This window comes from Poecilia mexicana, unplaced genomic scaffold (genome assembly GCF_051168715.1).
Source record: "Poecilia mexicana isolate PSO_F unplaced genomic scaffold, ASM5116871v1 scaffold_10, whole genome shotgun sequence".
Lineage (NCBI taxonomy): Eukaryota > Metazoa > Chordata > Actinopteri > Cyprinodontiformes > Poeciliidae > Poecilia > Poecilia mexicana.
The window spans coordinates 6,297,349-6,315,533 of record NW_028263379.1 but is presented as its reverse complement, the minus strand read 5'-3'; the positions used below and the strand labels follow the sequence as shown (position 1 = coordinate 6,315,533).

The 18,185-nt window shown below is 37.1% G+C and overlaps 1 protein-coding gene across 1 annotated transcript in view; it reads right to left on the bottom strand.

Moving 5' to 3' along the window:
• rxfp1 (relaxin family peptide receptor 1) overlaps window positions 1-18,185 on the bottom strand; it is a 95,049-nt gene that overhangs the window by 39,292 nt on the left and 37,572 nt on the right. Inside the window, exon 3 of the mRNA XM_014981980.2 lies at window positions 5,693-5,776. Coding sequence (XP_014837466.2) covers window positions 5,693-5,776 — 84 coding nt within the window. The remainder of the gene's footprint in view (window positions 1-5,692; window positions 5,777-18,185) is intronic.

Genomic DNA, 18,185 nt, shown 5'->3' with positions numbered 1-18,185 from the left:
ATTAGGAAACAACTAAGAAGATACAATCTGACAGAAGGTAAATGTGTTGTAATCTTCCCATCCACCATATTAAATCTTGACTCAAATGTTTTACTCTCTACAGCTAAAAAATCAAACCTAAGATACTTTACCATTTGTTTACCAGTGGAGTCTGGAGGCTAAATGTTTCTGGAGTTTATGGAAATATGTCTCTCACTCGCTGTTTATTTATTTTTGTGCTTCCGTTTACAAATAAATCTTGATTCCATGAATGTATCTTGGGATTAGGAACCACAGCTTTGTGCCAAGGGAACAACAACAGAACGACTGTTGGGGTTAAATCTCTCCATCTGAGAGAACATAAAGACGGAGAAACAAATCCATCCACTTTGTTACGTCTTTTAGCTAACACCTCTTTAGGAATGACCTTGTTGGTGTTTTAAACATTTGTCATGTTTATCAGACTTTGATAAAGTCAGTTTGATGAGTCAGGGTAGATCACTAAATAATTTAATTTAAAGATGGTTCTTTAAAAATAGCCAGTTATGACTGGATGAGGCTCAAGGTTACATGACTCACCAAACACATCACTCCTTGAAATGAAAAGGACAGAAAACAGAGGTCAAATGAGGGACACCCAGGATGCATACTGGAACATATTTTCTTCTTCTGTGACAATGTAGGAATGATATTCTTCCAAAAATAAGTATCATTCAGATGTGACAATGATGTTGCACTTTGTGTTGGTCACATAAAAAACATGTTTGAAAGGAATAAACATGTTTGCAAAGCCCAATAGGTGGGTCCTGTTACCACATTATAATTTATATACAACCCCTCTGCTAAGATAGCTATAAACAACTCAGAAAGATACTTATAGTTATTATCTTATAGTTACTTATAAGATAACTATAAATAACTGAGAAAGACATATCTCACATGCTATTCACTTTATGTGAATGCAAGTATTAGAATTATGGCATATTAGATTCACGTTGACCTGCTCGGTGATAAGCAGCTCACCTCTTCCAGTGTTGCAGACTCGGAATGCTAAACAGTGGAAGCCAAAGATTTTTTAAAGCCTCCTGTTGGCAGCCATGACACAGCAGAAAACAAAATGACTCATCTGAATAATGAAAAATGATTTCCACAAAGGGTTATCTAGTGATCATGTAGACCAGCTCAGTTCAGCTCAACTTCAAAATTTCAAACACATTTTAGACATGTTTATATTTTTTTGTCTTCTAGATAAACAAATTTGAAAAAAGAATGTCTGGAGACATAAATTGCATTTTTTTGTCCATACACACATATCTCCAGATTTGGTCACTCACACAACATTTTTTTTCTTTTTTATTACTTCTGATAAAATATGCATATTCTGGACATTTTATAAGGTACACCTTGTTAGTACGGTTCAGAACTGCTTTGGACTGGATAAGTGAAATGCTGAATCATTTTAAACTGAACAAAAATGTTGATATTCTTCAGTACAGAAAATGGTCCAAAGTTTGGAGTAAATCTTGAACAGATTTTTTTGTCAAGCAGATAAAAATGTAATGTCACTGTTCAGGAAAAATATAGATCTGACAATGGGGACACACTTTACTAAGTTTATATGAATATTTGCACAACTTTATGGAATGTGAAGAGAAGAGTAGGAAACTTGGAGTCACATGGTTCTAACATGTCTAGTCTGAAAAATGCTTTTTCATTAACACATTATACCGTTAATTGCCTGATATCTATGCAGAAAGAGCACAAATTTCTATAACAAAAAAACAACAATGGATCTTCAGAAATAAAACCCCCTAAAAAGTTGAGGTAAAATAAAACAAAAAAACGGAAACCAGGATTTTCTGACAAACAAAGTTGAAGGGACAGAAGAAAATAAAAACATACTAAAGCATTGAGCTTGTTTTCTTCTAGAATACAACATAAATTATAGTAAATCAAACCAAACACTGGATATTTCAGGATATTTCGGCTTATTCCCAAGAGACAAGTCCAAAGTGCTTCAACTTTAAGCGCTTTGTGGCGGCTTCTTTGTACGACTGCTTTTACCACAGCCAGGAGAGGAAGTCAACATGCATATGAGACACAAACAAGGATACGTGCACTGCGTCTGCGTCTGTGCACTGCGTCTGTGAAGCATAAACAAAGCCAAGCTCTGAGACCTCTTGAGTGGTGGGCGACATTATTTTCACAGCCTGCTGAATGACCTCTAATAGCCTCAAAAGATGCAGAAGCACGAAAAGAGACGGGAATGTTAGACACCGAAAGCCTCGCCTGCTGAGAATCTTAATGCAAGAAACTGAAAATTACTTGCATGCCGTCATGTTGAAATCAACTCTGTGTCACTGATGTAGAAAACGTTTGCGAACTCCAGTTCTCTGGCTGCACAACCGATCATTAACTTTAATGAAACAATGAATTAAACTTGGTGCTACTTCAGAGCCAACACATTAAACGTAGATTCAAACAGGAATTGAGCAGCACCTGTGAAGGATAAAAACTCTCTTCCCAGTCTTGTTTACCTCTGAGAGGCTGTTAATTGATGTAGAATAAGAAAGACAGATTGAGAAAACATGGATGTCTGGAGAAAAAGAGCATACTGTGTTTTAGTGTCATTGGCTGCCATAATGCTATCCTCAGCAGACGCATACCTTTGATCCTCTACTTGGAAAGTAGTGAGTCCTGCAGGGTTTTGACTTAAGCTACACAGACGTAAGAGCTTTTTGTTGATGCCACGAATTGACCAAAATCACAGTCTTTAAGTTAGTTCCCCCACAAAGCAGGCCTTGAACAACATGCATGGTGAAAAAAATGACTTAACTAAACAAACACATATTCATGGCTTTGTCACTTCATGTAGAAAAATGTATTAACTTTTGACTGGGAGAATATTGCTAATCTAGTTTGACAAAATGAACGAGATTCTACTGTATTAATCAGATTATTTCAATTGATCATGATTAATTTAATTAATCATGCCTAATTGAATTAACCATTATCTGTAAATGCATACAGACTCAAAAAAGACTATTAAATATATACATTTTGCATAAAAAACCTTTATGTGAAAACATGTTTCACTCAGAACGCAAGTGGCAGAGTTTTAGCTTCACTAGTTTTAAATTCTGCAAAAACTTTTAAAGCTCGTCTTAAAACCCATCTATTTTACTTGGCTTTCTACTCTAGCGGGATCTAGTTTTAAATTGTATGTTTTTGCTTTTAAACTGTAAATTTTTATTTTATGTTTTTTTTATTGTTATGTTGTGTTTTGATGTACAGCACTTTGTATCAGCTGTGGTTGTTTTAAAGTGCTTTATAAATAAAGTTGGTATGGTTAAAATCAATCTCCTTTTAGGCATCTTTATAAATAATCGACAGAGTAATTAATTACTAAAATACGTTTTTGTTGCAGTCCTAATTCCAACCACAAAACATAAAGTATTTTATTAGGATTTTAAGAGTTAAACCAATAGAAAGTGGAAAGACAACTATGTATTCCTTTCAATTATTTTACGCCGGAATATCCGTCATGCTTTGTATTAAGACCAATTTCACCCTAAAAATAATTTTAAAGAAAATCCAGAGTGACCTATTGCCTTAATAAAATGCAGCGTTTCTGCGAAGACCTCAGAGGTTTTCAGACAACATTAGAAAACAAGCAGCATCATAAAGACCAAGGAAGAGAGCAGACAGGTCAGGGAAAAAACTACGTCCAGCATTCAAGAAATGGAAAGAGATTTTCACAGCTGCAAACTCGGCTTGAGGAGTCGGAGCATTAATTCCTGTAAGATTCTCTCTCAGCTGTCAGGCTTTGTTTTCAGAATCACAAGCGTACAGACGTCAAGTACAAATACATATTTTACTGGAAATAAAAAAGCATAAATGGAACAGTAAGTGTAGTGTATGTATGTGTATCTACACATACACTTACTACACTTACTGAAAGATGGGCAAAATATCAGACTGCCTGTGTTTTTAGTGAGTTTATTTTTGCAGTAGATTTAGAAGGAACATATTTTAATATTTTACTGCTCATCAACTCAAATTCTTTTAACTTTTGTACATTTTGCTGTACAAAAAGCACAGCTTTTGTACAGCAAAATGTACTGTTTTGAACAGTACATTTCATGTACAGTACATGAACAGCCGTTTTTGCTCATGTTGCCTGTTACCTCAGCTTTAAATATATATATATATATATATATACACACACACACATATACACATATACAGACCCATCCCAATAAATTAAAATGTTAACTTTATAACTTTATTATCAAGTGAAACATTATATAAATCAACTACACACAGATTGTTATTTTCCAGTCATTACTTCTGTTAATTATGATGACGTTCTGCTTATAGCACTGAAAATCTGACATTTAAATATTAGAATATTACCTTAGACCAATAAAAAAAAATATATAACACAGAAATGTGGGTTTAACTAACAGTATGCTTAATGCCAGCTTGAAAGTTGTCATTTTAAAAAAAGTATTTTTATTTTAACAAATGAGCCTCATCAGGAAGCATATCGCAGTAAATATGACTGTGTGGCGTTCACACACTGCTGTGACACACACACACACGCACACGCACACGCACACGCACACGCACACGCACACACACACACACACACACACACACACACACACACACACACACACACACACACACACACACACACACCCGTTCTCTTCTCCTAGAGGCACTCAAACGGTTTTGATGAATGAACCAGGCAGGCCGCTGTACCACACTGGAAAGCTGTTAGACTTGACCAAAGTAGAAAGATTGCCAGTCTGCTCCTGGTGTTAAATGTGACTCAGACTGTGTGAAGTTTACTGATAAAAAGCTTCAGCGGTTCAGATTTTCTGAATGTTCAACTGTAAAAAATTTGATCCTAAAACTCGAAGCCAATTTTTGTTACTCATTTATGAGAGATTTCCTTTAGACTGGATTGATGCTCATGCTTAATGGACAAAATGAAAGGGTTTAAAGTGTAATACATGCACATTCTTAAACATGACAAGAGGTGCTTTGAAGACCACCAGAGCTGTGATTGGGTAATTGTATTTTCTGCAGTCAGTTTCCATTGCTAGTGGAGATTTTTGAAGCGAATAACGTGGGTTGAGGCATGATGCACATTCAGAATGGGTTTACATTCAATAACACCAAAGCAAACTTACTCTCCCTAAATCCTTTCCCCCTCTTTTGCTTTTTTCTCACAAATAAGCCAGTGGCAGGAAACAGAGACATTCAGAGATGAAAGGAAGAACACCCTCCTACTGTGAAGGTCACATTGTGAAAAACTGAGTACTTACTTTGGGGAGAATGCAAAAAAAAAAAAAAAAACTGTTTACAGCCGACATCAACGGGTGGGCTCTAATGACAGAATAAAAACCTACACAAAAGGAATCTGCAGCAGAACTATCATTAAATCCTGAGTGTCTCAACTAAATCTGGCTGCATTTCTTCTTTTTAGAAGTTAACAGATCATATGAGTAAAGATTTCTGACAAATGGCCAAAATTTGCAAAAAATCTAGCAATTTTCCTGTCTGCACCCACACCGATATTGTTCCTAAAACAATACATGACACACATAATTGTGTTCTTCACATTTCCAAAAACCCTGCCAACACCATATTCTCACCTCATTCTGTGTAAAGAATGGCTTTAAAAACATTAGAGAACACTTACAGCACACGTTGGACTTGGTCCTGGTATTATGACTCGGCATGCCAAAATATTTATCAAAAAGGTGGGGCCATCCATTATTGTCTCCTGAAATAGAAGAAAAATGACAAAAAAAATGGAAATCATTATTTGTCCTTCAAAATTGTTTTCATGTCAGCTAAGGAAAGTAATAAAATGATACCTTTTTCTTTCATCTTGTTTTATTTAAACCCACATCTTTCCTGTCATCCAGCTGCTTGTTTCAGACTCAGGAACATTCAGTGTTAGTGCTTTTTCCTAAAATCTTGTTCTGGTACAGTGAAGTTTAGTGATCAAAATTTAATACCTTTCAAAGGCTTTTATTGAAAGTTACATAAACGTCCTGCAAAGGGACAACACATTCTCACTGGTATTGAGATTTAGGGCGCTCAAACCTGGTTTGCATGGAGGGACAGTTGGTAGCACTGCTGTCTTACAGCGAGACAGTCTTGGTTTGGAGTTTGAAGTTCATAGTCCAAAACATTAGTGTGAGTTTAACCGTTTTATCTAAATTGTCCTTAGCCATGTACTGCTGCAGATAGACACCAGCCCCTGCAGAGATAAGCGGGAATAGATGGGTTGTGTTCAGGACTCACTGTCCCATGTTTTAAGGTTTTCCCATATTTCATTTAAAGAGTCAAAATGTCATTCAAAAATTGTGTAACTGTCTTCGCGTGGAGACGTCCTCATCCTCTTCCTTAGAGACACCAGACCTGGTCAAACCATTTCACACAGAGCTCTGTGCAATGTGTTGTGTGATTGGTCAGAAGTTTACTGCCGGACTTTATGCAGATAAACTCTCAAACAGCAAAGTTGATATTTTGCTTCAACTTGTCCATGTCCACTATTTTGCTTATGTTTCTGCAGGAGACATGAATACTTTTGAAGAGCGTTTATGAGACATGGTGATGAATTACGGACATTTGCATGATTCTTCACTAGATACTCACAAAGATTGTCAAATGGCTAAACATTCCTGGATGGAAATTGCAACGTTGTTCTTCGTAGAGGCTGTCTGCAGAGACGTTATTGCTGTGACAGTTTACATACAGTGCTTAGGGCATGATGTATATACAGCATGCAGAACAGTACACATACTGTTCTGCTTGTGAAAATACAGAAATCTAACAACCATGTGAGTGCTTGGCTTTGGATGAGGTGTGGGATAGCACTTGGATGTCTCTGCTCCAGTGCACCTGATTCAAGTTACTTCCTGGCCACAGGTGCTGCAGAAGTCTGTTATTCAGTCAATCATTTAAGGTAGGTGCTGCATCATGCTGGAGGAACTATTGTTCATCACTTAACAGTCTGGATTGTTGAGAAAAGTTGCTGCTGGGGGATGTTTTCATCTTTTTCAGGCCATTTTTTGTGGGCCTGCTCCATTATGTTGTCGAGATCGCCTTTTCTCCAGATAATTCTTTTTCCAGATGCCTTAAGCTGTTTAAAGGGCGGTTCATTGTGGAAAACAATTTTATCCCTGTCCTCCACAGCGCAATCCGGCTCCTTTCTGCAGAATGTCAGTCTATCCTTTATGTTTTACTCTGGGAGAGAAGTGACTCTTTACTGTCCTCCTTGACTGTCCAGCATGTAAAAGTCTTAGGGTGTGTGCAGAAGCAGAAACACACGTCCTCCGACATTCCTGAGCAAACTTTGCACTGGTGGCAACCTTAGAGTGTGCTAAAGATTTCTTTACTGCAGTTGAAACTCTCCTTGTAGTTCTTGGCGATTCAATAAATGGTATCAGTTTGTGTTTTTAGGATTGATGCAAATGATGAACTGTACCTAAAACAATAAATTAAGAGCTGATTTTTAAAAATTAGAATAAAATTTGAAGCCATTTTTGTTTAGATTTTGTTCAGAAACAAAAGGAGGTATTAACTTTAAATGTTTCTTTCCTCTTCCGAACTCATTATGACCCGAGTTGTCCCAGTTCAGCGCCAGTGGTGGTTTTCTGTTCCCTGATAAGCTTCTCTTGCCAAAACACCCGGACCCGTTTGTTTTAACTTCCTGAGTAAAATGCAGATGTCAAAATCAGTATTACTGGTTACCTTTAAGAGATGCAGAAAGCTGCAAAGTTGAAGCCGTATCAAGAAGGAAGCAAAATAATCTGAATTGCTAAAGTAAATGAATAAGGACTAAAATCCAATAAAAAAAGAGAAATCCTAGACAAGCAAAACAGCAGTCAACTTACTTAATTTTGTAACTTAAATGTACAATAAACACCTTTAGAAAGATACAAAAAAATAGAAAAGTAACAAGAAAACACATTTTATATGTACGGCTCCTGTTTTATATTTTCAAAATGCAAATGAAAAGCATATGTTCAGAAAGGTATGACGGCAATCTGCTGAACATTTACCCAATTAAATTTCAACAGATGCTGTAAATTCATGAAAATTAATTGAATCCAAATAATAATGGTGTTCCCACACATGCTTGCTAAAAATGTGTCATGCTTTACAATGCAGAAGCAGATGCAGCCAGATGCATACTCTTTAACCACTTTGGTGTATCTTCATCTACTCTAACTGCTCAAGGATAAACTAGAATAATAACTTCTAAAATGTCATGGACAGGTTCACAAGAGTGCAGAACACCACTGAATGCAAAATGTTTCACAATCTGCTATCTAAGGAACCCATTTCACCTTTTCTCACATATAGAGACTATGGGTTTGGCCTGACAATTTGAAAAATCTACATTTCTGGGTAAAGTTCAAAAGGGGCAGTGACAGTGGTTGTCAGGAGTAAAGAGAAATCACTTAGAAAAACATAATTGTAGAGTAAGAAATTAAACCTTGAGGTTAAAGTCATTCAGTTGTTCCTTTTTTCCCCACAGCTGATGTTTTTAATCAGTATAGTCGTGTCGAGTTTGTAGGAAGCGAGACAACTTTTGCAAACTTTGGCACCAAACTCTTCCCAGTGACTTCTGCTTCATTCCCAAAATGTGGAAACTTTTCTGATCATGTTAGCAACTGAAACCACATTGATGAGCATCATGGCTCATCTGTTGTTACTCTGCTACCAGGTTTGTACCAGGCTGTGGTGTTCTGGTGAACATTTAACAGCATCAGAAAAAAAATAAATAAATAAAATAAAACAAACAACGACCACCATCAGAATCAGTAAGTCAAAACTTAATGCAAGAGTTCAGACTCTAATCAAACTAGAAATCTCTCTTTACTTTGAACTGGATACTGCTCTCTGTCTGATCAGGATGAAGAACTCTTATTCCAAGAAGTCGTTATTCACTCTTTAACCTCAAATGCCAATGTTCTGATCCCAAATGTCATTGTAAGGTTTCATTTCTTCCAGATGTTATCAAAAGGTTCATCATCTCATAAAGGTTTCTCAGAGCAAGTTACAGCTTTCTGAATACACCTTAACATGTAAAACTGCATTTACACAAATTATATAAAAATCATCCTCTTTTTGCCTCCCTGACTCCTTGATGGTGAATTTCACAAAACAGATGCATCTTGCTGTGGCACACTATTCACATACATCCAGGCTCCAGAGAAAACCCCACACAGGTTATTTTAGGAAGCATTTCTTTGCTTTTTAGGAAGCACGGTGCTTACAATAATTTGCTAAATCAGCCAGAAATTAATCCTCAAGTCAGTGTACTATCTTTTTTCTCAGGCAATTTTAGATTCACATTCGTGCTACATCAGAAATCTAAAGCTGCCGTTGGTATAGAAATATTACAGATTAACAGTTATGTAACGTTTATCAGCTTCAAGTAGGTCATTAAGACTCAAAATCAGTTACTTTCATAGATTGCTCAGAATAATTCAGATTACTTCAGTGACATGGAAACTACTGAGAAAATTAAAGTGATCACAATGAGACTCCCTGGTTTCACCTGCGTAGCAGGGAGACTCTGCTTACTGTCTTCTATAAAATTCATTCAGCTCTGGGGAAGGAAATGCATTCAGAAAAAAACTAAACATGTTGGCTTCAGGGTTGATTATAAATAAATAAATAAAAAAAGATTGTAGTTTGAACAGAAACCATATTCTTCACCTCCAAAAGCAAAATACCAACTATATTTACACAGGGCTGAGTTCGTCTCTCCTATTAACCCATGTTTGAATAGAAATGTGGATAAATTTACAAAACTGTTGCATCGATTGCACAGCTCATCACAATTTAAGATCCAAGCTGCAGTTGCTATGGTTTAAAGATGCAGCAGAAACACAATGCAGCATTCAGAGGGACCAGATTTCCCTGGATGCAAAGAGCAGCAAAGCACTGCCCCTCCCACACCTATTGCTGCACACTACTGAACAACTGTCTACTGTCCAATCTGCTCTGCGGAGACAAAGTAAACTGTGTTTTACAAACTTATGCACACACATGTATGCATTTTGTTCTGGCCAAAACATTTGCTGAATAACATCATCAGGATATTAAACTGGGCTAAAATCAATCTCGTTTCCCACAAATTCATTTCCTGAGAATGTGAGCATGTCCAAATACAATGTTTATGACAGATATGTAGTCTCTCATTAATTTTATGACTTTCAATAAAAGTCAAAACAATAGTCGCTAAGCTAATAATCTCTTTGATAGTTTAAAACAGAGTTAGCTTTGAAATGAATGCATTTTTGCATATATTTTTCTTATAATAACACATTTAGACTTACAGATAGGCTGCTGTTTAGCCAGAAAGTTCTTATCTGGTGTTTCAGAACTGCCTCTCTAAAAATGATGGGGGGGGCTCAGCTTTGATTGTCTAATTTCCCATGAGCACATGTTTTTGGGATCAGTGCCTAATGACTTTACAACAGAGAAACATCTGTGAGCTCTCTAATGCTGACTACAGTTTGGGAAGACTAAGCCACACAGAACAAGAAACAGCCCACTTGGATTTATCAAGTCTGATCAACCTGTTCAGCATTCGGCAGAGAAAAAAATTTGCTTTTTGTTTGCTGAACTTTTTTAGACTTTAATCTTTGTTTAAAGCAACAGCAAAGCTCCGTCTTGTTTTTCCTCTACACTTCAATGTGCTCAGCATCACTTTGACACTTCTTAAGGAGTGTTTTCTTCCTTATCTCTAGTTTGCAGGGCTTTCTACTCTGCATAACTTCGGAGACCTGAGCCAGATAAGACACCCCTTACTACCTTCCCCAGAATAACCTTTAGGCCTGTTCAAAGTGTCAGTGGTGATGGAAAAGGCAACAGTAAGAACCAAAGGTCCAGGGATCCAGTCTGGTTTATTGAGAAATGATCATAACAACCGTCACCAAGGAAGGCGTTTGATTTCCTGATAAAGCTGCGTTCAGAGCAGAGAGTTCATGGATCACCTTGAGCTCATTAATTCTTTTGAATTCTCCTTTTCCTCTCCTCCAAATCTTCCCTCAGATTTAGGACGGGTATTAAGAACTCAATTCACTTGCAAAACCTTGCATTTCAGAGACATCCTTACAGAGACGCCGATAGATCTGGAGATAAAAACCGAACCTCTAATCAGATATTATTACTCTGATGCTCCTTTCTCAGTTCTGGTGGAACTTCTCTTTCAGTAGTTAATCATTTTATGTTTGCTTGATTTCTTTATTACTCTTTTATTTGGTTACTAAGGGATAGAAGATGACTGTTTCAAAACTAGTGTCAGCTAAAGTCTTGATATTGTGATAACAAAATATAATTTATATACTTCACATACACTTTTAACTGTAACTTCTTCCTGCACAGTATAAAACAACAGTTATTTCAGAAGACCACACAGATTTCTGATGCATAAATTCAATTAAGTAGTCTTATTTATTCCTGGATACTCTATAAAGAGCAGAACCACAAGAAAATGCAATTCTTTCTTGTAGTTCTTTATAATTTTTAGCCAACGTTAAGAGCCATTGTGAGAGGTTCAAAGAGCCACTTGCAGCTCCAAAGCTGCAGGTTGCAGACTCTTCCTTAAAGTCTATGAAGGTGTGCATCAGGAAGCAAGTTTGACAGATCCATTAAGACATTTAAAAACTTTAGAGAATTTAAAGGCAGTTTGTTAACACCCAGGGAGCCTCTGTGATCCAGTTAGAAAATGATCAGCTGTATTTTGAACAAGCTGAAGATGAGAAAAATCAGCCTTTCTTACACCAGAATACAGTTTTAATCAATACTCAAAGTGTCCGACAACAATGACATGAATGATCTTTTCAAAATCCTGCCTGGACAAAATGGATTCGATTTTGGTACAACTGGAAAAAGCTTGTTTTCACCACAGAGCTGACCGGTGTGTCAATCCTAAGGCTGCGTTTTATACAGAAAAACTTCCCCCACTGCTCCCCGTCTTTCAAAGGTAAAAAAAGGGTTTCTTTCAAGAAATTCTATCAAATTGGAAATCCATGTTTGGATTAGAATTTGGTAAGTGTGATTTGCTCCATTTGGACTTTTTTGTCATTTATTTTTATGATAATGTGGAGCATTTCAGTAAAAAGCGACAAGCAGAAGAAAGGAGTCAACCTGCCCTCCATTCAAACTCTTAGAAATGCAGTTATGAGGCTTTGCTGACAGCGAAAACTTGGAGCAACAGGGCCGACACCCCTCCTCGCTTTAACAGAAAAGAACTAGGGAGCTCATTGAACTCATGAGTCTGTGCTACATCTCACATTTGTTATGAATAAATAAGCATGTTTGTTCAATTTAAGGATGTACTAATTAAAACTTGGTCATCCTCCAAATGGGTCTTCAGCCTGAATAGCTACTGGAGGCTCTTGAGGATGCATCCAAAATTCTATTGAAGCTTTTAATCATTTTTCCTCCAACTGAGATGCTAATTCATCATGGTCTCATCAATGAGATGTCCTCTTTGTGAAGAGGTGATGTCCGGTAGAATTAATATGAAACAGGCTAATTTGTACCCAATAAACAACATCACTGACTTTTCTAGTATTTAAAGTAGAAAAGGGAAACTTTGATGCAGGTGCCCTTGTGCTGCTTATGGTCTACTAATAAATATACAAAATGAAACTACATAACAGGCAAAAGCTGTTTGCAGTTACAGTTACTGAAATGCTACAGATGTTTTTTTACATTAATCCAAAATAGTAATAATTTCTAATGTGAAGCCGGTTATGAATTATTTTTATGATAAAAATAATTCATGCCAAGTAATGCATGCTATTGCAAATTAAATTGCAGGTCATCAAATGGAATTAATGGTTTCATGTTGTGTGGCATCTTAAATAGCAAATCCTAAAGAGGGTTACTATATAAAATCAGCATGTTTGAGCTTTACATCATGTTACATTATGTTATCAGAAAACACACACCTGGAGTGTTGCTTCAATTTTTTCATGTTTAAGGAATCCCGAAATCTTCAGTAGCAGCATGTTTGCTAACTGAAAGCGCTGACTATTTCCACATAAATTCAATCTGGTGACTATTTTCTCCTCTTTGGAGCTGCAGATTCCAGCCCAGTTTCCACCTCACAGAGCAACCGTTCTCTACTTACTTTCCTCACACAGATCCTCCAGACTAGCAGCAGCAGCCACTAGCAAACACCTATGAGTCTGCCTAACTTATCATAGGAACTACTTCTCAGTGCAATGCTCCAATAACGGTTGTAAACGGCATAATGGTGTAACATTGTTGTGAAGATGTGTTGAAGGCAGAATGTCTGAAAGAGCAGGAGCTTCTTAAAGAGACAGAGGCCTGATTTCTAACGCATCAAACTGTGAAGTCAAACTTATTTTAAGCCATATTTGATATATGCAGTGTTTTCAATAACTGAAGGTAAGAGTTACTGCTAGAAAAAAGCACTATGTGCCTGAAAAATCCATGATATCTCAATTTTAGACCAATAGAAACAACTTGAGGTTAAAAATATCAGCACCAACCATTTGGACACATCTAAAGGTTTTCTTACAGTTACCCTGACTGATCCAACATGGCGGAAATTTAAGCTAATCTGACTTGTTTCAGCAGGGCTGGAGCTTGCTGAGCATTTATTCTTGCAAAGTTAAATCCATTGTCCTCCAGAAGTAGCATAATGCATTGTTTCCACTGAATGGTTTGGTCATTGTTTAGTGTGAGGGATACAGGAGAGTTTTTTCTCACTGTGCAGGCAGCGTTACGTCCAAACTCCTAATGTAGCATCATACTAGTGCAATGACATACATGAGTGTGTAGAGAGCTTTGAAGAGGGGTCCTCCATCCGTCCATCTATGGTCTACACTCGTTAACTCATGCAGGATTTTGGGGGAGCTGCTGTCTCGCAGGGGTCAACGGATGAGAAGTTTGGTTCACGCTGGGCAGTTGGCCAGCTAAAACTTTGTTATTGGGCATTTTGTTTTTATTTTTAAATTTTCAACACACCATCATAAAGTTCCATAACTTTATTAAACTTTACACATAATTGTGTAATTCAACTCAACATGTCGATGTGGGGTTCTTTCAGAACTGAAGGTCCAAAATGATATTTTTAATCTTTCCATTTACAGAATTAGTTTCAAAAGAATAATTCAATTATATCTAATGATGCTAAACAATTTGCTCATATTTGACAGTGAAGCCTTGCCCTTTAACTTTTACGCACTAGAATAATAATTATCATTTCATCATTCAGAAAGGAGCTGAGCTTCAAAGGAGGTAGGAGGCTGCATACACAACCATGATAATGTAGTAATGGTGTGAAATTTAAATCGTTCATTACACAAACGCAGTCGCTCTATTAAGTACAAGTTTGCTGTGATCCAAATGCTTTAGAACATGAGTAAAATTAAGATTCTGGCTGAGGCAATGAACCCCAAAAATATATAATCAGAGGAAACATGTCGAAGTTATATAGAAATTATCTAAAAAAATAATATTCTTAATCAACTTTGATTAATGGATTGCTTCGATGTTTCGATTATTTTTCTCGCTGATTTCTTGTTGCTGTAAAAAAAAAAAAAAAAAAAAAAAAAAAACTACTTGCAGTAATAATTGTTCCTCCACATGTTAAAATTTCAATAACCACACAATTTTTAAATACAGACATTTCCAGATTTACTTTCTGAACACCAGCAGAATAAATTTACAGTGGCAGCTACTCAAACAGCTTCATGTTGCACTGAACCCAACATGTAGCTTTTAAATCCTGATGTCATTTATTAAGAGAAAAAGAGTATTCAAAAAACTATGTTTTGTAGAAAAGTTAAGTTCAGTTTCATAAGTCTTCCAGCTTCCTCCCACAGAGCAAACGGATCTATGTCGGATTGAATGCCAACTCTAAATTGCCCTTAAGAACAAATGTGTGCCTGGACATGGTTGTTTATTCAGTGTCTTCCTGTAACATTGAGGTGCATATTTTTTGCAACAACAGAATCAAATGGCTGAATACCTTCATCCACATGTCATACAGCTTTGTAGAGGTCTGGCAATGGCAAATCAATTTAATTCATGTACGCAAGAGAAGGGAAGTTGCAGGACAGCAGCTCTCAAGGATTGGAGCAACCCTGATCTAAAACATGTTTATATGAAAACAAGCAACAGGGAAAAGAAAACATGTAAATACAGAGTCAAAGGCCAGGCTGTAAATGCTCCAGGATGCCAAGAATGATTTGTTAATTGGTGCAAAATGTCACAAACTTAATTAAGGATGAATGATGAAGCACTAGTTTTGTTGGGACTTTGAATTTAGCCCAGAATAATCATGTGGGTAACCATAACGACAAATTAACTCTGAGTTTGTGTTAAGGGCCAACTTGCACAATAGTGCATTATTATAACAGATGAGACACAAAACCTCCCACTGAACTCTGAATGAGACAGGTCATAAGCATACATCAACAATGAAGCATGGTATCTCTGCACTGAATGAAGTAGACTTCCCCTATAATTAAAGACAGGAACAGTTTTTCTGCAGTGGATAATTCCTTGTGTCATCGAACACTATGGCCTTTTGGTTATGGGGTTTCGGGCAGGACTTAGATTTATGGGCTCATTTGCCACTTGCACTGCAGCTTCATGGTCAGCGTTATGAAGCTTCTGCAGAAAATTGATGCACCTGCATTTCTGTAGCTTCTGGAAGAAAAACCTTAGAAAGGATTATAACTGACAGCACTGCAGAAAGCAAAAGATCAGCCTGAAAACACAACAGAATAACTCATGTGATGCCAATTTTATGGAAAATGAATGAGCAAGTTGTTGAATAATCATTTGGAGTCTGGTAGAAAAATGTTTTAGGATTTATTAAGTTGTGCTCCAACCCAAAGAATGTTGTTTAGTTACAGAATCTTATAAAGTGAGCATTAATATCTGGGAGCAAGTCGCTTCCTGATGGTTTATAATTGTCTCAAATGATCAATTCCTTTTAGATCACAATGCCTCAGCTCTGCAGATCGATTATCAAATTGAATGGTGTTGACATTGTAAACATTTTTTCTGTCTTCAATCTTGCATCAAAAGCTTTGGTAGAAGCTGTTTATGCATGTGCTGCACAGATGAAAAGTAAAGTTGCTTGGTGATTATGATAAGAAGGGAAAACCGTTATTGTTTATTAAGCTGACTCTGTTTATGTCATCTGCAGGCATTTCTAAAATGGAAACAATTGATTATGTGTGAGGTTGTGATAAAAACTAGTGCAGAACTCTTTCAGCCTATAACTAAGAACAAATCAGACACTTTGGGAGCAAAGTTGTTTTCCTCATAATGCAAATATATTTTTCTGTTCAAGTAAAGCTGCGCTCTTTTTATGGATTTTACACCTTTGAAACTTTCCAACCTCACATTTCAGTGTTTTATTTGAACTTAATATGACAGAATAACACAAACTAGTGCATCATTGTGTAGTGGAAGGAAAGTGGTCCATGTCTTTGTGAAACTCAATCTGAGAAACATGGTGTGCAGTTCTGTTCAGCTTATCCAAGTCAATATTCTGAAGGACCACCTGCTGCTGCAGGATGTAGGATGTGTCTCAACCAGCTTTGAAGCTCGAGAGACCAGGGTTTTAACAATCTTTCTACCTCTACAACATAGTTCAAGCTTTAACTATGTGCAGAAGATGTCTAAAGTTAAAATTCACAAAATATTCTCTTTGATTTAGGTCAGGACTTTCCTGGGTCATTCTAACACATTAGTATGCATTAGTCTGATCAGTTTCCCCGTCCATAAGAAAAACAAAACCACTGCATAACGCTGCTACTGTCCTCTGGTGTGTTCAGAGTGGTGTGCAGTTTCATTTTTTTGACCAAAAAGTTGTTTTATCTAATCTGACTAGAGGTACATCTTCCTCATGTGGCAGTGCCCCCGATATGGGTTGTGGCCTTCTTTCTGCTGCTCTTGCATAAAGACCAGGTTTGTGGCATCCATGATGAGAGTTGTCCTGCTGACAGATTATCCCATCTGAGCTGGAGATCACTGCAGCAACTCCAAAGATATCATGGGCCCCTTGGCTGCTTCTCTGGTGAGTACCCTACCTTTCATGCTAGCATAGGTAGAGATGTTTACCATGTTGGGGCTGCACATGGTAGCCCCAACATGGGGCACAGATGATGATACTGTTGCCTTGCAGCAAGAAGGTTTTAGTTAAGTTTTGCCTAGAGTCTTTCTGCATGGAGTTTGTATGTTCCTGTTACTCTGGCTTCTTCAAAACATGACTTTCAGGTCAACTGTTTACTCTAAACACAGTAAACAATTACTGTAAACAATGTAGGCATGGTTGTTTATCCTGTGTGTGTGTTGCCTTGCGATGGTCTGATGACTTGTCCAGTTTGCTCCCCACTTCTTGTCTAATGATTGATGAAGATGGACTCCAGCCCTCCTATGACCCACAATGATAACTTGGTAACAATAAACTATATCTAGGTAGGTTTGCAGTTGTGTCAGTCTTTCCATTGTTGTCTGTCAGTTGCAATGTGAAAAAATATCAATATCTTTACCAGATTCTAGATTCAAACATATTTTAGGTACAGAGACTTGCAGGCTGAATGGAGTTGAAGTATTACACCGTTTTATTTTGGTTTTTGTTCTTCTCTTGATGAGAAACAGTTGGCAGTAGCTGAGCAGAGATGCATGATCTGCTACGCCTCAGTATGATGTAGAAGCTTACAGATACATTTCACCATGTTGTCCCCTCTGACAGGTTTTTTGACTATCAGCTAGCAGGTTGTCTTTTGTCTCGTTTACCCTAGTTCTGTCAAAATTTGAAGGGCTTTTAAAAGTGTAATAAAGACTCTGTGTCCACGAACATTTTGTCTTTGAGGTTATGCTCAGTTGCACTAAATAAGTCTCAGAGAGACGACCAGGGGTTCAGATTAATCCTCACCAGGGCCGTTGACAGCAAAATGTCTTGTATTTGTCAGTTGTTAAAGCCTAGAGAGATTGTGTCATCACTGTGGTGAAGTAATCTTTCTTCTTTTATTTAATACAACTGGCAGAGATGGGCCATCAAAGTGACAGAGGCCCCGTTTACATGACAACGCCAGGACAGTAAAAAAAATCAAATGTTTTGTTGATTTTTGGCCTCTCACTTACACAGCAGCAGCATTCAGGCA